Here is a 24,309-nt window from a genome sequence, read left to right on the forward strand (position 1 = left end):
TCATCTCTCACTTGTCTGGCTGCAGCAGCTTCCCCACCGTTCTCCTCGCAAGCCATTCTCATGGCCACCAAAGAGGTCTTTTGAAAACACAAATCTGACCACATCTCTCCCTTCTAAAAACCTTTCAGTGACTTTCCACTGCTTTCAAGATGAAGAGAAAGATTGAAATGGCTAGTATGGCCCTGTCTGTCCACATCCCCAACCTCAAATCCAGCCATCCTTCCTCCTGATCTCAGCACTTTAGCCATACTGTCCTTCTTTCTGCCCTTACTTTGGGTTCCCTGTCACCTTCAGGCGCTACCTTCTGTCCGATCAGCCTTGCCTCTAATCACAGCTACCTTTTAGCTCACTTCAGCCCAAATCACACTTTCTCAGGAAATCTTTTCCCACCCCCAAGCTAGATTTGCTTTTACCAGTGCTTTTCCTTCATAGCGTATCCCCTTAGCACCTAACACAGCGCCCGGCTCTGGTAGGCACTTATAATGTTCGTGAACGTTAAATGACTGTAGGCTAAGAAGTAACTCACCTAAGCTGCATTCAGCAATCTCCACTTCCATTCATTTCTTGAGAGAACAGCCTTCTGGGTTCCTCATTATAAGACCATTTTTTACAACACTGTTTCTTAACAAGTAGTCCATCTTCGACCCAAATATATCTACCGAATTTAGCTCTTGAACTTTATTATGAGATCTTTTCAGTTGTGAAGCAGGCCCCACAGAGTGGACCACAGCACAGTGGCCTCAGAAACTTGCAATATACTTACATTTGTACTTTATTAGCACCTGCAGAATCCACGTAGCTGTCCCTGTGCTCGTGTACTTAGAATCATGGTCTCACCCTCATCTTCTCTGATGCTAAAGTAATCAGAAAGGCCAGCAGAGCCCAGTAGGTTCTTATGAAATACTGGTAGTTTCTTAAACTTCCTATGGATACAATTTTAATAAAGCCTGTCCTGGGAAAGGGGCTGCATTCGCCAGTATTTTAGATAGCACAAGGGAGTCACTAATGGCACTGTGTGTGCAGTTGTGCATGTTACCAGAATATCCTAAGCCAGCCCTAGTTCTGAGATACACAGAGCCTGGAGACGAGCTGCCAGATGTTTGGGAGAATAAATTTGTGGGCTTCTTAAACAGATGGTACAGTACACTCTGCGCATTTGGCCATTTTACAAATTGAGCACAATCCATTATTTTAACTAACGTTTTGAATCCCTTGCAGTTGATCCATTCCCGTGTTTAAGTTTCAGAATATTGCACAACTGTAAGCCTTAGTTAGCTTCATGAGGCTGAGGAAAGCAAAGCAAAACAGCTAAGCTTTCTATTTGGTGACTCAAAATTAAAATTCAGTTACACATGTTTTTATTGGGCAACGGTCTGCTAGGTATTGGGAAAACAACAAAGAAATATTAACAAATCCTTACCATGAAGGAGTTCACAGCCTGGCTGAGCAGTAACTAAAAGTCAGTATCAGTAGACAGTAGACAGTAGGTGTGGCGCAGGTCCTTCATGTCTGTCTTCCAGGTCCACGTTTCACATGCTTTGCCCTACGCCGAGCTCCAGGAGTAGTAACCAGGCTCCTTTGCCCTCTGGCTATCGATTGAGTTCTATGAGTGGGAGATGCCAACAAGATCAGAGGGCAGGGTAGAGAAGTCGGATCCAGGGTCCTCTCTGGGCTAAAGGCTGGCAGTGGCTGTGTTCCTCTACTACAGGGTGCACCTCCTGCCAGGCGGCTCTCGCATACAGCTGCAGCCTCACCAGGTTCTGGAAACTGCCCTCTCTGTTGTCCCCTAGGCCTAGTAGGGGTAGTGTATCCTCACAGTCACTAACCAAGGGGTGTTTCAGTGTCCCTCATTGCTTTCCATGGGCCCTGCCCCCACCATTGTAGAGAGTTCTGCATCAAATCATCTGTGTTCTTCCCTTTTCAGTGTGTCATCTGTTTCCAACAAACGTACTGTGTTGACAAGATCAAAGAAGGGAGAATTCCCATTGGTTCAGATAAACGTGGAAAACCCAAGGGATATCGCAAACATCATTCTCTCTCTGACCCTGTTCTATCCCTGTACAGCCAGCCACTTTGGTTCTCCCATTTAAATAATTCTTGAATCAATCCTCTTCTTATTTCCACTGCCCCGCCTCAGCTAAATCCAGGCCTGCATTCGCAGCCTCCTGAGGATTCTTTGCCTCCGCTGTCTTCTTGCCCCTGCTCCAGTCAGTTCTTCTCATGGATGCCAAGTGATCATTCTAAAAACCAACTCTGATTACGGTGCACTATGTCCACTATATGCAACCCAGTTTAAGATTTTCCAATGCCTTCTCATTTTCATTAGGATAGAATTTAAATTAGTTTTAAAAAGCAAAAATGTCACTTTGATGACTAAAGGTGCACCTGACCCAAGCCATGGTCTTTTCTGTTTCCTCATATGCACGTAAAAGCTGGACAATGAAAAAGGAAGAATGAAGAAGAACTAATTCATTTGAATTGTGGTGTTGGCGAAGAATATTGACTATACCACGGACTGCCAGAAGAATGAACAAAACAGTCTTAGAAGAAACACGACAAGAATGCTTCTTAGAAGCAAGGGTGGCGAGACTTCGGCTCACTTTCTTTAGATACATCATCAGGAAAGACCAGTCGCTAGAAAAGGACATCACGGTTGGTAAAATAGAGGAAAAATGAGGGAAACCCTCAATGAGATGGATTAGCACAGTAGCCGTAACAATGGACTGAAACACACCAACGATCATGAAGGTGGCACAGGAGCAGGCAGCATTTCGTTCTGCTATACATAAGGTCTCCATGAGTCAGGCCAACTCAACAGCTACTAATAACAGCAATCAAAGTCCAGTATGATCTAGCCCCTTCCCACCTTTCCAATCTCATCTTTTCCCATTCTCCCCCTTGCCTTATCACATGGGCCTTGCCCAAGCCACTCTGCCTTTTTGAAATACTTTTCCGTTTCTTTATCTGATTAACTCTTATTCCTCCTTCAAAACTATTTGCTATTTTGTCATTTTTCTATAGTAACCATCAATTTCTTGTGCAATTAATAATATTAAAAGGTAAAAACAAACAAAAAACCCTGATCTCAGACACCATCTGGTGCAGAAAGCCTTCATGAAACACCATTAGCAGTGAAGGGCCCCGGTGCTCCCCACACTCCATGCTGATCTCTCTATCATAGCTATTATTACAGTGTGTTAGAACTGTCCTTCAGTGGTGCAGTTAAAAAGCTCATCTGCTAACCAGAAGGCTACAGGTTTGAGTCTACCCACAAGCATCTCAGCAGAAAGGCCTGGCAATCTACTGCCCAAAAATCAGCCTTTTAAAACCCTATGGAGCACAGTTCTACTCTGAGGCACATGGGGTCACCGTGAGCCAGAATGGATTTGACCGCAACTGTTTATTATTATAAATGTCAGCTCACTTGTCTTCTCCCAGCTAGGTAGCAAAGTCTTTGAGTGCAGAAACTGTGGGTTTTTTTTCTTATCTGCAACACTAGCACGCCATCCAGGATATAGTAGGTTTTCAAAGATTCCAGCTTCTTTCCTGACTCAGCCTGGTGACTGGCTGAGCCATTCCAAGCTTTGGCTTCTCTTCCATCCCACAAGATGGGATAATGCTTACCAGCAGACACCGTGGTAGTGGGTCTTCATAGTTAGCTTGTGCCAGGGTTTTTTTTTTTTTTTTTTTCCTTTGACAGAGGAGATGGTGAAAGGAAGTGGGCAAAAATAGGATCTTTTTTGTACAATGCAGTCCAGTTTCCAAAATAACATTAAAAAATATTGACTTGGCCCAGTCATTGCCTCAATGCTCCTTTTGTTCCTCTTGGAATACCTTTGAAAACCTGCAAACTCTTTAAGCCATCGTTAACATAGTAATTCCATTTAAGAAGTCACTTAGGCACTAGGAGACTCTAGCTTATTATTTAACATTTATTAAGTGTCCAAGGTCCGAAACTGCGTGAAGCATATGAAAGACACAGCACCTGATCTCACTGATCTGTGCTTTTTATGCATTTATATTCTGTCTTTAATTGGAGATTTCAAAGTGTTTTAAACGGTGGACTAGCTTCCTATTGAATGAACTCTATTGGAATGGAGACCAAAACCTTACACAATCACCAAGGATGAGACCCAGTTCTCTTGCAAAAAAAACCCAAGGTGCTGTGTAAATACAAAGCATTATTAATGTCATAATTTGAATGTTTGCCACAATAAAAGCCAGGTTGTAAATAAGCCTGCAGGCTGCTTCATTATAATTTACTGTCTGGTGATATTTGCACTTAGTCAAATTAGTACAGCGATTCCTTGATTTGGGGGCATATCTATCATCTCTCCTGCTGTTTTGAGAAATCTGAACATGGTGGGTCTCATTTACTTTCAGCCTTTCAGCGGGATCTACCTGAATACCAAGGAGGCAGGGATGTACCACTGTGTGTGCTGTGATAGCCCACTCTTCAGGTAAGGTAAAGAATAAAGAGCAGAGACAATCTCATCTCATTTGAGGCCTTGGGAAGATAAATGCCTTCTTACTTGGCATCGTTGCTATAAGGAGAACTATTCATATAAGATACTTCCCTGCTTTGATTGTTTCTAGCATTTAGAGCTGTTAACAAGACTTCTTAACCTGTATTCTTCTCTCCTATATCCCTGAGAAATAACAAACACAAGAAAAACTTGGTGGGTACCTTAAGATAAAGCTATTAGAATTTTTTAGAGGGGCAGTATTTAAAGAAATCTAAACCATAATCCCATTTGCTTGGTCATGTGATTAAAACTATATCTCTCCCAGGGAAAATGGGTTTATAACTTAATTTAGGAAATGTGGAATTTTATGAGGATAAATTCCCCACAGTTCTTGACAGTAGTGAATGCCATGCCTTCTTCTGTATAGCTAAAAGTAAATTTAATTGCCCCTTGATTTCAAAGCCTCTTTCAAGTCAATCAAGATCTGAAATCTCTCAACAAAGGCTTTTTTGTTTAGACATGCAGGAAACGGTCTTAAAAAAGTAGATTCAATGAAGGAAAAAGGAAAACATCTTTGAAGTCCTGTTTTTCAGAACTTCAAAGATGTTTTCCTTTCTTGTGCATCTAGCCTAAATTGGTTTAGAATAAAATATAAATCAAGCCAGCTCTGTGACTCTTCCATTAGGCAGTACTTCATTGTGTCCTTTGGGCTTTGAGCAGACTGGGCTGTCCCAGCCGGCTGCTAATGTGGGCTGCATTAGGAAAGCCATACCCCTGCCTTCAAGGATGGAGAGCGATTAGGATTGATTTTCCTTCATGCTCCCAGAAGGGCAGGACTTTGCCAGATTCACTTGCTCTCAGTGGCCTGTGTGGAGACATCTGAGATGGCAGTCGGCCCAGGACGGCATGGCATAAACTCGGAGAAGTAGGTTGATTGTTACGCAGTAAAGTGTGCAACTGGTATTTTTGGGACCTTAATAGTTCCTTGACCTTTAGTTCTGTTAAAGAGAAGAAGTAGGACTTTGAAATGGTCAGCCTGCTTTCAGCCAAAGAACCATATTGTAAAAGTATGAAAGATCTCCTTGTTACTATATATTCATCGTACAAAACTTCTATCTTTGGACAGTAAAGACAAAAGATGAGAAGTCATCCTTGTAAGAGGAATCTCCGAGATTTTATTTTTTACTTTTTTTACTTCATTGGTGTTTCAGTTTCTGCATTTCTAAGGACAAGGCCTTCTTACTACTCAGTCTCATCCTCTCTCTGCCACGCAGGTTCAGTCATAGAATCATGGGATGTTGGAGCAAGAACGGACCTGAGAGACCAGAGGAGAAAGGTCCATTCGGTAGAATTCTCTGATGGAAATATTCTACATCTGCCCTGTTCAGAGCAGTAGCCACTAATCCCATTTGACTACTGAGCACTTCACATGTGACTCGTGCAGCTGAGGAGCTGAAATTTTTATTTATTCTAATTTTAACTAATTTAAGCTTAAAAGGCTACATGTAGCTAGTGGCTACTCTGTTATCATGGTGGTTAAGAGCTACAGCAGCTAACCAAAAGGTTGGCAGTTCGAATCCACCAGCTGGAAACCCAGGGAAGAACCCAGTTCTTCCCTGTCCTGTAGGGTTGCTATGAGTCAGAATCGACTCAACGGCAATGGGACTGGAGTCCAAATTAAGGAAGTTAAATGACCCACCCCGAGTCATTGAGGTGGTGAAGCAGACAGGACTAATAGGAAAACCAGATGATTCTCCCAAAACCTGTTTACCAAGTGACCAGTTTGCTTAATGGCCAATTCACCTACATTGTTTCTCTTTAACTGTTTTAGTTGAAGAGTTTCCATCTCATTTTCTTAAGGACTTTTGAGTTTGTTTCTGTCTCAGAGTCCTACTGCAGCTGAGATTGGGAGAAATAAGAAGAATTTTTTCATTAGAGTCCTTTATGTCCTGGAATATAATTTCCCTGAAGACATATGGCAGTGTGGTAGAGGCTGTGGCTGCCTGGGTGTGTATCCTGACTCCATTGCTGTGACCTTGGGCAAGCTTCTTAACTTCTTTGTGCCTTGGTTTCCCCATCTGTAAAATTACGATGATAAATGTACCTAATTATAGAGTTGTTGGGAGGATAAAGTGAACTATAAGTTAATCCGTGTAAAAGCACCGGAACAATGCCTGATGCATGCCAGGCACTCCGTATTGTTGTTTGCTGCTGTCAAGTCCATTTTGACTCATAGTGACCCCATGTGACAAAGTAGAATTGTCCCAAGGGTTTTCTAGGCTGTAACCTTTATGGGAGCAGATCACCAGGTCTTTTTCCCATGGAGCTCTGGTAGGGTCAAATCGCCAACCTTTAGGTTAGCAGCCAAGCAGTTAACCATTGTGCTACCAGGGCTCCGTAAGTACTCAGTACATGTTAGCAATTTATATATTCTTAGAGATTGATCCTTCTTAGGGCTTTATTCATAAGTGCATATTTGATAATGAAGAATTCTTGAGAGTATAGTCTAATTAATGAGAGTATATAAATGAGTATGTTCATGAGTGTTCTTCCCACTGAATAGTCTTATGACTATATTCTTATTTTGCCTTTTAGCCTCTACCTCACCCTCACCCCATCCCCACCCCAGTCCCCCACCTCAATAGTAGGGAGCATAGACAAAGAAAAAGTATTTGTAAAATGCTTGTACAAAGTCAAAATGAAGTGAAAAATTGGTCAACTAAACTAATAAACAAGTAAATGCGGGGACCATTCCTCCTTGCTCTCGTACCTGTTGGGGCTGATTCCTACCTCCAGACCTTCCCTCAGACTGTGTGTACCTCCTGGAATTTGCTGACCTCCACTGTCTGCTAATTTAAGTTCCACTTATTCTTCAAGCCCCAATTTCTCCACAAAGCCTTCTCTGATAACACGCTCTCTTTTTTCTGTTCCAAATTCCTATCAATTTGTCATCAGTACCACACAATTTAGGACTTAAGTGTTCTCCTCTTGGTTCATATATTTTATTTTGTTGAAGAGATAAAACATAAGTTTCTTGAGGCCCTGGGCCATCTTCAGCTTCTTGTGCATACCTCATGGAGGCGCTCAATAAGTAATTCTTGATTGATGAATAATATCTGCCGTACACACTTTAACAGCAGTAGAAATGTTTAGAATATTAAATAAGGTTAAGGTTATGAAATCATTTTATAAATATAAGAAAAGTAGGTACAACTGCTTGAGCGCTTACTATGTGCCAGGCACTGTGCTCAGTACTTTGCAAACAATCCCCACACTCCAATGAGGAAGCTATTAATACCCCATTTAATAGATGTGGAAACTGCAGCTTAGAGTCTTTAAGAAACATGCTCAAGGTCACACAGCTAGTAATTAACGGTGCTGAGAGCCCAGCGCTCGGCCTTTGTGCTGTGCTGCTCCTCAGAGAGGGCGGTGCTCCAACCAAGGAAGAGCCCCTTGCAGGCATACACCAGGCACTATGCCCAAGCTCTTCTCACACACACCATTTCATTCGCTCCTCTCAGCAACGCTGTGAGGTGTTGTTATTGTTCCCCTTTCACACTGAGGAAACTGAGACTTAGGAAGATTAAATAACTTTCCCAGGGTTCTGCCATTAAGTTGCCAGCCAGAATATGAACCCATGTCTCTTGAACTCCAAAGCCCACACTTTTTAGTCCACACAGTCCGTTTGGGCAACACTGCATCACTGGGCACCATCCCCATCTGGTGGCAGTTTTCTGAATTATAGATATAAATCCCCAAGAAGACATAAGCAGCCTCAACAGGGATACCCCAGCCATTTTAACCCACCTTTTTTTTTTTTTTAAGGACAGCAGCTCTGAGCTCCCTTCCAAAGCCTTGTTCCCAGCCGCATCTGCTAGACTTACCATACTCCCTCTTACAATCCTCTAGTCATTGGAATGAATGTGGGACATCCTTGGATATCTGCTGACGCTCCACATTGGAGAGCTTTAATGGAGGGCTTCCAGGTCAAGAACACTTTTCAGGTTGTTAAACTCCCCTAGAGACTGCAGTCTGTCATTAACCTTGGGATTGTGTGACACTGCCCCTCCCCTGCTTCCTCTATTCCCCTTCCTTCCCCTTTCTTCTCCCAACATAAGTCAATTCTGAAAGTGTTTATTTATTAAAATCTGTTGTGGGATATCACATTTCATGGGCACACATCTTCTTGAAATAGAAGGAAACAGAGCTTACTATTAGTTCACTGGTCATATAACATCTTGATGCCCTCCATGTCACAAGTAACTACGTAATGTTGTTTAAAGACCTCGTGTGTGCCCCTGATCCCTGACCCCCACTGAACAGAAATTTGTCTAAGACGTTAGGGTTGTCAGTTAACCACTGGGTGCCTTTGCTGTTGATTTGGGAGCTGTGGGATTTCCAGAAATGAAAGCAAAGCAAAGCAAATAAAAACATAACAAGCTCAGCAAAAGGAACACCTCTAAGAGTAAAGGAGAAGAAATCCAGAATGTTTAATTTTTCAAGTGTGGGCCTTATAATCTGCTAACCACTTAAATATATATTGGAATTTCTTATTGGCCTTAATAGTTAGGTCCCAGTCTTAAATTATATGTTGGGCCTTTTATATTACTTTGCAAGGTCTCTAGATTCTGTTAATTGCATAATAAAGGTTTACTGTTTCCCATAAAGTGTTTTAATGGCTTTTTATTAGTCTTAGATTCATTCATTTTTTTTTGGTAATTTATTGTATTCATAATTCTCCATCAAAATTCCTTTGATAATCACTAGTTTATATATGTGCTGAGGGTGGAAATGCTGAAGGTAATTAAAATATACTCGTGGTGTCTTTCCCTGGGCTAGAGTGGCTGTAATGAATATTTTTGAACTCTTGGAAAAAGGTTACAAAGAACCCAACCTCAGTGTGCAGACACTTCTGCTTGGACCCATAGCTGCTTAGATTTCCTAGATATTTGTTATTAATAATAATGATGGTCATATTACAAAATAATAGCTGCCGACTGTTATATACTGCAGGAGGAAAATGTTGCAGTTTGCTTGCATAAAAGATCACAGCCTTGAAACCCTGTGGGGTAGTTCTGTTCTGTCCGGGAGGGTCGCTATGAGTCGGAATCGACTCAGCAGCAGTGGGTTTATGGTGTACCATGTGGTACAGTGGTTAAGCCCTTGGCTGCTAAGCAAAAGGTCAGCAGTTTGAATCCACTAGCCCCTCCTTGGAAACCCTGTAGGGAAGTTCTGCTATATAGGGTCCCTGTGAGTTGGAATGGCAAAGGGTTTTTTTTTTTTTTTTGGCCAGGCACATTAAATACAGAAAGTATCTCAAGTTGATCCTCTCAGCAATCCTGTGACGTGACAATGCCATTTCTGTGCTATGGATAAAGACGACTGTACTCTATGGATAAGAGGATTTAGAAGATTAAATAATTTCCCAAGGTCACACAAATGTAGCAAACAAAGCCTGGATCCACACCCAAATTTCAGACGTGAAAGCTCTTACTCCTGCTGTACCTGTGGTTCTCAAAGTGTGGCCCGAGTACCCCAGAGGTTCTCCGCGATCTTTGTCTGGGATCTAAGAAGTTCTTCCCTTTCCAATTACTTACTCACGTGAAGCCAAATTTTCTTCCTGTATTTCAACAAACCAATGTTTCAACAGGTTGAATGCAGAAGCACTATGAGGATTCAGCTGTCTTTTATTAAGCCAGACATTAAAGAGATTTCCAAAATGTAGAACAATGCATTCTTCTCCTAAATGTTTATTTCATTTTGGAAAACACAGTTATTTGTCATAAAAATGTTACTTATGTTAGCATGTAATGAATTTATTATTTTTTTTAAATAATTTCATGTATAAATATTTTTCTAATTCTCAGTTCTAACTTCTAATTTGTTAAATACTGGTATATGTAACCTATGTACACAAAAGCTCTTAGGGACCCTCAGTAATTTTGGGCTGTAGAGGGGTCTGGAGACCAGCATGTTTGAGAACCACTGTATTATACCGGAACTGCTTCTGCTGGGCTTCCTGCTCTAAACCAAGCTTCCTTTTGAGTTCATAGTCTAAGGGATTTATTTGCCACTGTTTTCTTCTTTGTCCCAGTTTTTGCAGGATTTAACATTCGATTATTCTCTTCCTCAAATAGGTAGAACCACCTCCCTACTATTTAAAATAAAAAATCTATTTTCCTAGTGCCACTTATAAAAAACAAAATGCATTGTTGTTGAGTCAATTCCAACTCATAGCAACCCTACAGGACAGAGTGGAACTGCCCCATAGGATTTCTAAGGCTGTAATCATTAGTCTGTGTGGGACTTCCCCTGGAGGGCCAGGCTTCATGACAGTCATTGGCTAAGGGTGCCCACACTTATTTGTTAATAATAATAACCATAGCTAACGTTTGTGAGCACATACCATGTGCCAGGCATGGTGCTAAACTTTAAACTGTGCTCCAAGAGTATCTCCTCTCAGCAGCTCTGTAAGGTAGGTGTTATTATCATCCCTATTCTACAGATGGAAACCCTGATGGCGTAGTGGTTAAGTGCTATAGCTGCTAACCAAGGGGTTGGCAGTTCAAATCCACCAGGCACTCCTTGGAAACTCTATGGGGCAGTTCTACTCTGTCCTATAGGTTCGCTATGAGTTGGAATCGACTCGACGACACTAGGTTTTTGAGGTTTATTCTACAGATGAGAAAACTGAGGCTTAGAGAGGTTAAGAGGCTAAACTCTCTAACCACATAGCCAAGAAGTGGCAGAGGCAACTCCTGAATCCCCGCAAACAGTCAGGCTTCTGTGTTTAGATAAAGCCTGAAATTCCTGTTGCTAAAAATGGCTGTTTCATCATGATATACCAAGATCATGATAACCTCTTAAGGACCACTGTTATTTCATTTTTATTTCCCCCCAGTCTACACTTAAAACACATGGATTTGATCCGTGTTTCCTAACATAAAACCCGGTTCACAAATTTCCCAGTGTTTTTAGATCCTTGTTGGACATTAAGAAAGAAGCCTTTACCATCAGAGGAACAAGAAACCCTTTCAATGTGATGAGACAATGTCCTTAACAGTGAAGGTGAGGTGGGGAAAATTCCTGTGGAGCTGAATGTTGAAGTAGCTGGGCTTGGGATCCGGCAGAGGGGCTAGAGAATCAGATCCTGCTCAGAAGAAAAATGAGTCGGGGCATAAAATGCTCTTTGTGTATTACTAAGGGGCTCTGTAGCAGCTCTGTTGTGAATGTCTTCCACAGTTCTGAAAAGAAGTACTGCTCTGGCACTGGGTGGCCTTCATTTTCTGAAGCTCATGGTACGTCTGGCTCTGATGAAAGTAACACAGGGATCCTGAGGCGTCTGGACACTTCATTAGGATTGGCTCGCACAGAGGTTGTCTGCAAGCAGGTGGGTTTTTTTTTTGTTTGTTTTCCCTAAGACTATCTCAGGTGTCACAGAGAGCTCTCTTGTCTTCAGCATATCTGGTGTTATTCCAAGGAGTGCCTTTGTCATTAAAACAGATTGAGAGTCTCTTCATGTTGATAATTACCACCCTCTCCCATAATTCTGAACACTATAGATGAGAAAAAAAGGCTTCCTGAGCTCCTCTCTGAAGTGGCCTTTCCTAGTTCTGCCTTCCATGGACGTGGGAACAGAGTTAGGACCTGAGGGAAAGAGTTGTCCCTCCAAGCTCTTGTAAGCAGCTGTAGGTAGCAGGAAGGCCCAGCGTGGTTAGTATCAATCCAACTTTCTCCTCAGTCTGCAGTGTCTCGCTGACAGGCAAAACAGTCCTCAGGGTGTAGCTCCTTCTGCAAGCCTCCTGTGAGAAAAAAAAAAAAAAACTAGTTTTAGAGTGGCTTAAATCCAGACAGCAAACTTATTTTGATATCCTTGGGTGCTCACATTTTCTGACTCATTGCTGTCAAGTCAACTCCAACTCTCACGACAACCCCATGTGTGTCAGAATAGAACTGTGCTCCATATGCTTTTCAGTGGCTGATTTTTTTGGAATTAGATCGCCAGGCTTTTTCCCGAGATGCTTCTGGGTAGACTCAAATGTCCAACCTTTTGGTTAGCAGCCGAGTGCATTAACTATTTGTACCACCCAGGGACTTCTTTTTGACTCATGAGTTTTGCAAAACACCAGAGACAAGCAGATAAAGATATCATAGTCTTACCTTCAATTAAAAATGATAACACTCTAACTACAACAACTAATGCTATGAATGCTTACTATGTACCTCAAGAACTGTGTAATGATTTATATGCATTGTGTCAATTAATCACAGTAGCCCTATTATGTAAATATAATTGTTATCCCATTTTATAGATGGATATACCAAGAGTCAAGTTCAATAACTGGTTCACATTCTTACTGGTAAAGTAGAGCTAGTCATCACCACTGTACTCTATATTCTTTCATTTCTTAATCAAATTCTGACACAATACACAATGTCAAACACTGGAGTCAGGTGCCCATGTGGACTTCATGTGTCTGGTTTTATATAAAGAGCTTTGCTTCATCTGAAGAACTGACAGAGGCTTCTTTCCTTTTCAGTGTGAAGCTCATCTTGGGCATGTGTTTCCTGATGGACCTGGGCCCACTGGTCAGAGGTTTTGCATCAACAGTGTGGCTCTGAAGTTTAAACCAAGTAAACACTGATTATCTCAAGAGTCCCTTTCTCTTTCCACACCTTCATCTACATCTTCAATTTTCAATGCATATGAATGATTTATTGTATTTATTATAAAACAAGGCTAAGCTTGCTACTGGCACCAAGAGAGTCACAGCTTCTCTTATTTATTCACCTTGAGTCAGATCAACCCCGACTCCCACTTTGACTGTGGTATTTCACCAAATGACTGAGGGACAACTGTTGACTTCTGTAGGCTTTGCCTGGGACCAGAGAGCATGATTCTTTGGGGACCTAGGAGGTTGATAGATTAGTAAGCCAGAAAGATCCTCCAAAATGTTCCTAAAGTTTCCAGTGCAGTTAAGTGCTTCATGGACATGCTAGGTGAGGGATCAAGTGCAAAGAGGTAGGAAAATTATGGGATGAGGGTAATCTTAGCTTTGAAAGAGGCATCAAAGAGTAGGGTTGTGGGAGAGCTGTGCTTTGGTGGGCACATGTGGTGATCAGTGGGATGCATGACTTTTTGGAAATTTTAGAATGTTTTGAACATCCTAGTTCCAATCTTTCTACCCACAAATAAGCTCCAATGGGAGCTCGTTAGATTTCAGTGATAATGAATGACATTCACCCTCATCCCTTTTGGCTACAAAGATAAACTTTGAAATGTTCAAGTAAAATTTTTTCTAGAATTTGTTTGATTTTTGTCTAAGTCTATGTATGTACTCTTTTATAAAAAAAAAAAAAAATTTTTTTTTTTATAAAGATGACACTAAATCAAAATGACCAAAAAATGGCTAGATCACATGGTACTAGGCGTTTGGCTGTAGCAAGACTTGCAACTCAAGTGTTTTACATATTGAGAGACTTGATTAATTTGTTACTGGAATTGTTTAAATCATTCTTTTTGAGACTTCATGGGTAGAAAGGAAACTTAATTACTCCATTTTGTCTTTATTAATTGGTTAGCTATACATTATTTTACTGTTCTTTTAGTGATTACCCTGGAAATCACGTGTTTTTAACTTTTATATTCATATACAAATTATTACTTTTTTCTACTTCCCCGAGAGTACTATCTTAGAACATTTTAACAACATTCCTCCTTCCCATATCTTGTGTTACTATTGTTATATGTTTATTTTTACATACATTTTAAAACCCGTAATTCATTATTTGTAATGTGTATAAAAAAAAAAAAAAAATAGTCAATGTTAATTTATATTTACCTACATATTTAGACCTCCTGTTTCTCTTTATTTATGCCTGCAATTCTCTGATTCCCTACGTGTGATGGTTAGTGTTATGTGTCAACTTGGCTAGGCCATGATTCTGAGTATTATGTAATTATCCTCCATTTTGTGATCTAGTGTAAGGGGAGTTTCCTTGGGGGTGTGGCCTGCATATAATATATATGGATGTTCTGGCAGAACTCACTCACTCTTGATCCTGCATCTGACTAGTCATCCTCGGACCTCCAGTTCTTGGATATGAGCCAGCAGCCTGCTGTCTGACCTGCCCATTTTGGGTTCATCAGCTCCTGCTACCATGTGAGTCAGGAGAAGCCTCTAGCTTGACGCCTGACTGTGGATTTGGGACTTGCCAGCTTCCACCATTTCCTTGCAATAAATCTCTCTCTCTCTCTATACACTTCCCTGGTTTTGTTCCTATAAAGAACTCAGCCTAAGACACTGTAAGATTGTTTTTCTTCTACCTGAAGGCCTCATTTATTTTTTCTCTTAGTTTATGTTTGCTAGTGATGAATTCTTTCACTTTTTGTAGGTTAGAAAGTCTGTTTTCCCTGGGTATAGAATTCTAGTTTGGAAATTTTCCTTTTGGCGTTTTAAAATTTCATTCCATTGTCTTCTGGTTTCCATTATTTTTGCTAGGGAATCAACTGTCAAAATTATTGTCATTCCTTTGAAGTTAATGAGCCCCCATCCCCGGCTATTTTTTTTTTTTTCCTTTTTTTATGTTTTTCAGCAGTTTTACCATGATGTGTCCTGGTGTGGTTTTCACTGTATTTATTCTACTTGGGGTTTTTAGAACTCCTTGAATCTGTAGGCTGATATCTTTTATCAGTTTTTGAGAATTCTGTTATTATTTTTCCCTATTCTCTTTCTCCTCTCCTTCTGCAATTTGAATTACTGTATTTTTATGCAAATAATACGTGTCTTCTATGTTTTCTGGTTGTGCCCTCCCCTTGCAAGGTATTTTTGTAGGCACGCTGTACTAATTTTCTTATAGTAATGTGGAAGAGGATTGGCATGGTGACAGTTGTGAGGGTGCCTAGTGGACAAGCATCCAGCAGACAAACCCAGAGGCCATATGGGATGGTTAAGATTGTGGGTCAACTACCAAACTTTCAGAGAAGAGTTAACACCATTACTACTAAAGGCATCTCAGAGCATAGAAAAGGATGGAGTACTCCTAAACTCATTCTATGAAGCCAGCATAACCCTGATACCAAAACCAGGTAAAGACACCAGGTAAAAAAGAAAATTACAGACCAATATCCCTCATAAACACAAATGCAAAAACCCTCAACAAAATTCCAGCCAATAGAATTCAACAACATAACAAAAAAATAATTCACCACAACCAAGTTGGATTCATACCAGGTATGCAGGGATGGTTCAACGTTAGAAAAACAATCAGTGTAATCCATCACATAAATAAAACTAAAGACAAGAACCACATGATCTTATCAATTGATGCAGAAAAGGCATTTGACAAAGTCCAACACCTATTCATGATAAAAACTCTCAGCAAGATAGGAATAGAAGGAAAATTCCTCAACATTACAAAGGGCATTTATACAAAGCCACCAGCCAACATCATCCTAATCAGAGAGAGACTGAAAGCATTCCCCTTGAGAATAGGAACCAGACAAGGATGCCCTTTATCACCAATCTTATTCAACATTGTGCTGAAGGTCCTAGCCAGAGCTATTAGGCTAGATAAATAAAGGGCATCCAAATTGGCAAAGAACAAGTAAAGGTATCTCTGTTTACAGATGACATGATCTTATACACAGAAAAACCTAGAGAATCCTCAAGAAAACTACTGAAACTAAAAGAGTTTTACAGAGTACTAGGATATAAGATAAACATACAAAAATCAGTCAAATTCCTCTACACCAACAAAGAGAATGTCGAAGAGGAAATCACCAAACCAATACCATTTACAATAGCCCCTAAGAAGATAAAATAATTAGGAATAAATCTAACCAAAGACGTAAAAGACCTAAACAAAGAAAACTATAAGACACTACTGCAAGAAACCAAAAGAGACCTACATAAGTGGAAAAACATACCTTCCTCATGGATAGGAAGACTCAACATTGTAAAAATGTCTATTCTACCCAAAGCAATCTATAGATACAATGCACTCCTGATCCAAATACCAGTGACATTTTTTAATGAGATGATGAAACAAATCACTAACTTCATATGGAAGGGAAAGAGGCCCCGGATAAGTAAAGCATTACTGAAAAAGAAGAACTAAGTGGGAAGCCTCTGCTACCTGATTTTAGAACCTATTATACTGCCACAGCAGTTAAAACAGCCTGGTACTGGTACAACAACAGATACATAGACCAATGGAACAGAATTGAGAATCCAGACAAATCCATCCACATAGGAGCAGCTGATATTTGACAAAGGCCCTAAGTCTGTTAAATGGGGAAAAGACAGTCTCTTCAGCAAATGGTGCTGGCATACTGGATATCCATCTGCAAAAAAATGAAACAGGACCCATACCTCACATCATGCACAAAAACGAACTCAAGATGGATCAAAGACCTCAATGTAAAGTCTAAAACGATAAAGATCATGGAAGAAAAAATAGGGACAACGCTAGGAGCCCCAATATATGGCATAAACTGTACATTGTACAAACATCAGAAGAGAAATTATATAACTGGGAGCTCCTCAAAGTCAAACACCTATGCTCATCCAAAACCTTCACCAAAAGAGTAAAGATTACCTACAGATTGGGAACAAGTTTTTAGCTATGACATTTCCAATCAGCATCTGATCTCTAAAATCTGCATCATACTGCAAAAACTGAACAACAAAAAGACAAATAACCCAATTAAAAAATGGACAAAGGATATGAACAGGCACTTCGAAAAAGACATTCAGGCTGCTAACAGATACATGAGGAAATGCTCACGATCATTAGCCGTTAGAGAAATGCAAATCAAAACTACAATGAGATCCCATCTCACCCCAACAAGGCTGGCATTAATCCAAAAACACACAAAATAAATGAGAGGTTATGGAGAGACTGGAACACTTATATACTGCTGGTGGGAGTGTGAAATGGTGCAGCTACTTTGGAAATCGATTTGGTGCTTCCTTAAAAAGCCAGAAATAGAACTATCATACGACCTAGCAATTCCACTCCTTGGAATATATCCTAGAGAAGTAGGAGCCTTTACATGAACAGATATATGCTTACCCATGTTTATTGCAGTACTGTTTACAATAGCAAAGAGATGGAAGCAACCAAGGTGCCCATCAACGGATAAACAGATAAATAAACTATGGTATATATACACAATGGAATATACTACACAATGATTAAGAATAATGATGAATCTGTCAAACATTTCATAACTTGGAGGAATCTGAAAGGCATTATGCTGAGTGAAATTAGTCAATTGCAAAAGGACAAATTTTGTATGAGACCACTATTTTAAGAACCCTAGATAAAGCTTAAACACAGAAGAAAATATTCTTTGATGGTTGGGAGGAAGGGAGAGGGATATTCACTAACTGGATAGTAGAGAAAAATTTTTTTAGGTGAAGGGAAGGGCAACACATAACACAGGGATAGTCAGTACAGCTGGACTAAAAACCAAAGAAGCTTCCTGAATACAACCAAAAGCTTCGAAGGCCAGAGTAGCAGGTACGGGGGTCCAGGACCATGGTTTCAGGGGACATCTCGGTCAATTGGCATAACAAAATGTATTAGGAAAACGCTCTACATTCCACTTTGGTGAGAGGCATCTGGGGTTGTAAATGCTAGCAAGTGGCCATCTAAGATGCATAAATTGGTCTCAACCCACCTGGAGCAAAGGAGAATGAAGAACACCAAACACACAAGGTAAATATGATCCTAAGACAGAAAGGGCCACATAAACCAGAGACTTCATCAGCCTGAGACCAGAACTAGATGGTGCCTGGCTACCACTGATCACTGCCCTGACAGGGAACACAACAGAGAATCCCTGATGGAGCAGGAGAACAGTGGGATGCAGATCTTAAATTCTCGTAAAAAGACCAGGCTTAGTGGTCTGACTGAGCCTGGAGGGACCCTAGTGGCCACGGTCCCCAGACCCTTTGATAGACCAAGATTGGAACCATTCCTGAAACCAACTCTACAGACAGGGACTGGCCTGGAGCATAAGATAGACAATGATGCTGGTGAGGAGTGAACTTCATGGCTCAAGGAGACACATGAGACTATGTGGGTGACTCCTGTCTGGTGGCTAGATGAGAAGGAAGAGGGGACAGGAGCTGGTTGAATGGACACGGGGAATGCAGGGTAGAGAGGAGGAATGTGCTGTCTCATAAAGGGGAGAGCAGCTGGGAGTACACGGCAGGGTGTGCATGGCATTTTGTATGAGAGACTGACTTGATCTGTAAACTTTCACCTAAAGCACAATAAACAAATTAAAAAAAGAAAAGATGGTGTGTCAACTTGGCTGGGCCATGATTCTCAGTGGTTTGGCAGTTATGATGAAGTTTGGCAGCAATGTAATGATGTAATCATCTCCATAATGAGATCTGATATAATGTAAATCATCTCCATGATGAGATCTGCTATGAGCAGCCAGTCAGTTGAAAGGGAGTTTCCTTGGGGGTGTGGTCTGCATCCAGTATTGGTGGACTTTCTGGCAAAGCTTGAGAGCTTTTTCTTCTGGGGATCTTGCACCTGACCTCCAGTTTCTGGGACTTGAGCTAGCAGCTTACCTGCCAAGCTTAAGATTTGTCGGCCTCCGCAAACTGTGAGCCAGAGCCCTGCTGTCTGACCTGCCTACCTTGGGTTCACTAGACCCTGCAGCTACATGAGTCCAGGAAGCCTCCAGTGTGACCCAGGGACTTGGAACTTTCCAGCCTCTACAACCGCATGAGCCATTTCCTTGATATAAATTTCTCTCTCTCTCTCTCTAGATAGGTAGATAGCTATAGATACATAAAGTATATATATTTGTGTGTGTATGTATGTATATGTATATATTTTATATATATGTGTATATATAGATGCTTCACTGTTTTGCTTCTCTAGCCTAAGACATCTTTTTACTTAGCATAATAGTTTTAAGATTTATCCATGTAATATTGTGATTTGTTCCTTTTTGCTGCTGGATACTACCCTGTAGTATATCTATGAATAACAATTTGTTTATCCATTCACCAGATAATGGATATCTGGGTTGCTTTCACTTTTTGGTTAATACAGTAAAACCTGCAAAAGCCAGAACCCATGTAAGGCAGAACCCTGTCAAAGAAGGAAAACTGAAATATTTTCCACTAATACACAGTGATGGAAAAGTGTAAGACTATATTCAGTCAAAGGCAGAAAACTTGGGAGACACAGAAAAACAAGGCAGTCCCGTAGAGTTCTGGCTCTCACAGTTTTCACTGCATAAATAATGCCATTCTGAACATCTGCATACATGTGTTTGTATGGGCATATGTTTTCATTTATCTTGGGTAAATGTCAAGGAGTGAAATTGCTGCATCATATGGTAAGTACATATTTAACTTTATAAGATACTGCCGTACAGTTTCCCGAAGAGGCTCTACCATTTGAATTCCCAGCAACAACCTATAAACATTCAAGTTATTGGCCAACGCCTTCCCCCGCCCCAACCCACCCCACAAATAGCCTGGTTGTCCCAGCACTATTTGTTGAAAAGACTGTCTTGAATTTCCTTGGTGATTTTACCAAAAGTTAATTTACCATTTAAGTGTCTGTTTCTCGACTTTCTGTTCTGTTCCTCGACTTTCTGTTCTGTTCCATTGATATGTCTATCCTTACAGCATTACCACAGTCTTGATTACTGTAGCATTATAGTAAGTCTTGAAATTAAGTAGTGTGAGTCCTCCAACTTTGTTCTCTTTTTAAAAATTGTTTTGTCTATTCTAGTTCCTTTGCATTTCTGTATAAATTTTAGAATTAGCTTGTAAATTTCTACAAATTTTCCTGCCGGAATTTCGATTGGGATTGCATTGAATCTGTAGATCAATTTTGGGAGAATTGACATCTTAATAATATTGAGTCCCTTGAACCATGAGCATAGTAAATCTCTCCATTTATTTCAGTCATCTTTAATTTCTTTTTCTATATTTTATAGTTTTCAGTATGTGGGTCTTACACATATTTCATTAAATTATTTCTAAGTAGTTATCTTGATGCTATTGTAAATCAAGTCATTTAAATTTTACAAATTTTCTAATTGTTTATTGGTCTGTTCTTTTTTTTAAATCTGTGTTCTTCATGTGGGTAATTTTTATTGATCTATCTTTAAGTTCACGTACTGTTTCTTCTGTCATTATTATCTAGTGTTTAAGTTTACCTAGTGGTTTTTTTTTTTATTTCAGCAATTTTATTTTTCAGTTTTAAAAAGTTTTTTTTTTGTTTATTGTTTCTGTTTCCTTGTTGAGGCCTCCTATTTCTCTTCTGATATTTTCATTCATTCAAAGCATGTTTTATTTTAGTTTATTGGGGATAGTTAGAATAGTCAGTTTAAAATTTTTGCCTATTATTTCCAACATCTGATTCATCTTGGGGTTATACTTGATTTTCTTTTCTGTTGAGACTATTTTCCTCTTTTTTGTGTGTGTGTCATATAATTTTGAATTGTATCCTGAGTATTATGAATGTTAAGTAGTGGAGATGGTAGACTTTTATATTTTCCAGTGAGCGTTGTCTCATTTGTTTTAGTAAGTAATTTTCTTAACTGCACTTGAACTGCAAATCCTTTTACATGGGTAGATGCTTCAGTCTCAGTTTAGACTTTTTTATTATTGTTCTGGTGGCGCAGTGGTTAAGAGTTCGGCTGCTAACCAAAATGTTGGCAGTTTGAATCCACCAGCCGCTCCTTGGAAACCCTATGGGGCACTTCCAGTCTTTCCTGTAGGGTTATTACGAGTCAGAATTGACTTTATGGCAACAGGTTTGGGGTTTTTTGTTGTTGTTGTTATCTTTATGCGAGCTGCACCGAGTCTGTTCCATGCATACATAATCCATGGATCAGTCAGAGATGCTGAGTAGATGAGATTTGGGCATTCCCTCTCTGGTTTCTTCCCTTGTAAGATTCCCCCACTCTGTTCATTGTTCACAGTTTCCTGGTTTCCCTTTTCTGATTCACCAGACCAAGGATACTGAAGGTTTTTTTCATGTTTTCCTCCCACCACCACTTCTTGTACCCAGCAGACTTCACTTAGCCTCAGGCTAAAATTTGAGCACTTGCAGACTGCTATTCACTCTCCAGTACCTTCAGGTGGTTGCTTTTTGTATTGCATTCAGACTTTATAGTGCTTTCCTGCAGGAGCATAGTCCTCTGGAAGAGTCTTAGTCATTTTTTTCCAGAAACAGAAGCGTAAAACTCCCATTTGACAGTATCTTTTTTCAATGTTGTATTTTCATTTTTGGCATAGTCTTAAGAACTTTAATTGAATTTTTATTCGGTAATGTTACACATTTTGCAACTGGTTTGTCCTGCAGGGCTCACCAGGAGGCTACATAATTTAAAAATAGATGCTTCACGTGGGTAATTTTATTAAAAATGGATGCTTCAGAGGTTGATCACTGAGGAGTTTTTCTAAAAGCAAAGGCTAGTGGCCAACTCTTGCTTTTTTTTATTTTAAGCTAAAATTCTCATGCGATTCTTAGTCTGGGATCCTTTAATGAGCTTCAGCAGATTGATGAACCACTAAAAATAGAAAGAAAATGTGATGTGTGTGGGTTTTTCTGGGAAGAGGTTTTGTAACTTTTATTAGATCTTCAAAGGAGTCTCCTAAAAATGATTTAAAACCATAGTGCTTTGCAGTAGAATTACGGAGTCTTGGGTATTGTCGAAATGAGGTGAAAGAGAATCTTGTTTTGACGCTTAAAGTTTCATAAAAGAATGTTAATCCAAAATTTTGCTTTGTTCCTTTTTCTAATATATAACTTGGCCTTAACATGAGAAATGCAGCAGACAGATCTTTAACAGATGAATTTATATTGTGATTTTCTTGATAACGAATAGCCATTTGACTCCTGTGGTATTTGATGAATCAAGATATTTTGTGCTGGATATTAGCTATGAATACAATTTATGTGCTGCATTCTGGCTCCCAAACTTTGATGGGCTTTAAATTGTATTCATTATACTACAGCCAGTTTAGATTACGTTACAAAAATATAAATCACCGTTAACAGCCAGTTATCAGCTTACAAAAAATATGATTGTTTCTGTTCCCTCTCTTTCTTTGCATCTCTCACACCTTAAAGCAACTTAAGTCTCTCTAATTGTTGTTTTTTGGGGTTTGGAATCACCAGAGACTATACAATTCAGGCTCTTGGACTCTCATAGAATCTCAAATACAAACCCCTCCGCTAAGGCGGCTGGCGGGGCGGGGGGGGGGGTGGTGGTGGCGGGGAGGGATCCATTCAGAGAATTCTGACTGTTCAGACAGGTTTCTTCAGCCCCTGCAGAGTTCACATGGTAGCACTTTTTTCCAAGGTGGTTTGCCTGACATTGGAAGTGTCTCCCACAGTATCTGTCAGGATTTCACTCTGACCATATTTTTATTTAGGAAGGACCTTCCCTAAAAATAGAACGTTATTGGTGTAGTTGTCTACTCAGGTTTCTGAAGGCCTCTGCCACTCTAATCGAGTGTGTACTGTGTAACCACTCTCACACTGAAGCACTGAGTAATGCATGTGGGAGAATGATAGCATTGAAATAGACAGCGGTTCACTTGTCCTCATCTACTTTCCAGGCATGATTTTCTTTGGCCACAGAAGAGAGTCCTAATCATTGTTAACTAGATTAACAAGCTTATAGATTGACCTTATATAAAGGAAGCATACACACAGTATATTAGCACATGTACATACAGTGTTAAAAAAAAAAAAAAAAGATAAAGCCAGGGAGAAGTTGAAACCAGTGACTTGTTTGAAAAACTATAGCATTATGACTAATGAAATGATCATTGGATTATGTGTTGGTAGGTTGGTTACATCTCTGTTCCACTTTGTTAACAACAACAAAAAACCCACAGGTGACTGGTTTGATTTATGTCTTAAGATCTGGAAGGAATATTAAATTATTAGAGTAAGAGATTGAGTTACACTCATGTTTATATATATGTGTGTATATATATATACACACATATATATAAATGTTTTTTAGAGAAAAGAGCACTACATACCAAAAATTACGGGGTATTATTAATGTGGTTCTTAATGTCATGCTACCTTCTGAAATGGTTGAACGTCGACCAGTTCTTTTTGGTACGGTAACTCTGTGTATTCCTTCCATCTTCTTTTGATGCTTCCTGTGTCATTTAGTATTTTGCCCATGGAGGAAAAAAAAAAAAAAACCCAAACCAAACTCATTGCCATTGAGTCAATTCTGACTTACAGTGACCCTAAAGAACAGAGTAGAACTGCCTGCATATGTTTTCCAAGAAGCAGCTGATGGATTTGAACTGCCGACCTTTTGGTTAGCAGCCAAGCTCCTAATCACTGTGCCCCCAGGGGTTCATTTTGCCCATAGAATCCTTCAGTATTGCAACTCGAGGCTTGAATTTTTTCTTCAGTTCTTTCAGCTTGAGAAATGCTGAGCGTATTCTTCCCTTTTGGTTTTCTAACTCCAGGTCTTTGCACATTTCATTATAATACTTAGTCTTCTTGAGCAGCCCTTTGAAATCTTCTGCTCTTTTTTACTTCATCATTTCCTTCCATTTGCTTTATCTACTCTACATTCAGGAAATCCTGGTGGCATAGTGATTAAGAGCTACAGCTGCTAGCCAAAAGGTCAGCAGTTTAAATCCACCAAGCACTCCTTGGAAACCTGGTGGGGCAGTTCTACTCTGTCCCTTAGGGTCACTATGAGTCACAAGTTTCAGAGTCTCTTCTGACATCCATTTTGGTCTTTTCTTTCTTTCCTGCCTTTTTAATGACTTTTTGCTTTCTTCATGTATGGTGTCCTTGATATCATCCC

The 24,309-nt window shown here is 40.0% G+C and overlaps 1 protein-coding gene across 1 annotated transcript in view; it reads left to right on the forward strand.

Moving 5' to 3' along the window:
- Positions 1-19,688, forward strand: part of MSRB2 (methionine sulfoxide reductase B2) — a 32,064-nt gene extending 12,376 nt beyond the window's left edge. Inside the window, exons 3-5 of the mRNA XM_064285196.1 lie at positions 4,384-4,460; positions 11,709-11,856; positions 13,007-19,688. Coding sequence (XP_064141266.1) covers positions 4,384-4,460; positions 11,709-11,856; positions 13,007-13,111 — 330 coding nt within the window. The 3' untranslated portion in view covers positions 13,112-19,688. The remainder of the gene's footprint in view (positions 1-4,383; positions 4,461-11,708; positions 11,857-13,006) is intronic.
- The last annotated feature ends 4,621 nt before the right edge of the window (positions 19,689-24,309 follow it).

This window comes from Loxodonta africana, chromosome 4 (genome assembly GCF_030014295.1).
Source record: "Loxodonta africana isolate mLoxAfr1 chromosome 4, mLoxAfr1.hap2, whole genome shotgun sequence".
Lineage (NCBI taxonomy): Eukaryota > Metazoa > Chordata > Mammalia > Proboscidea > Elephantidae > Loxodonta > Loxodonta africana.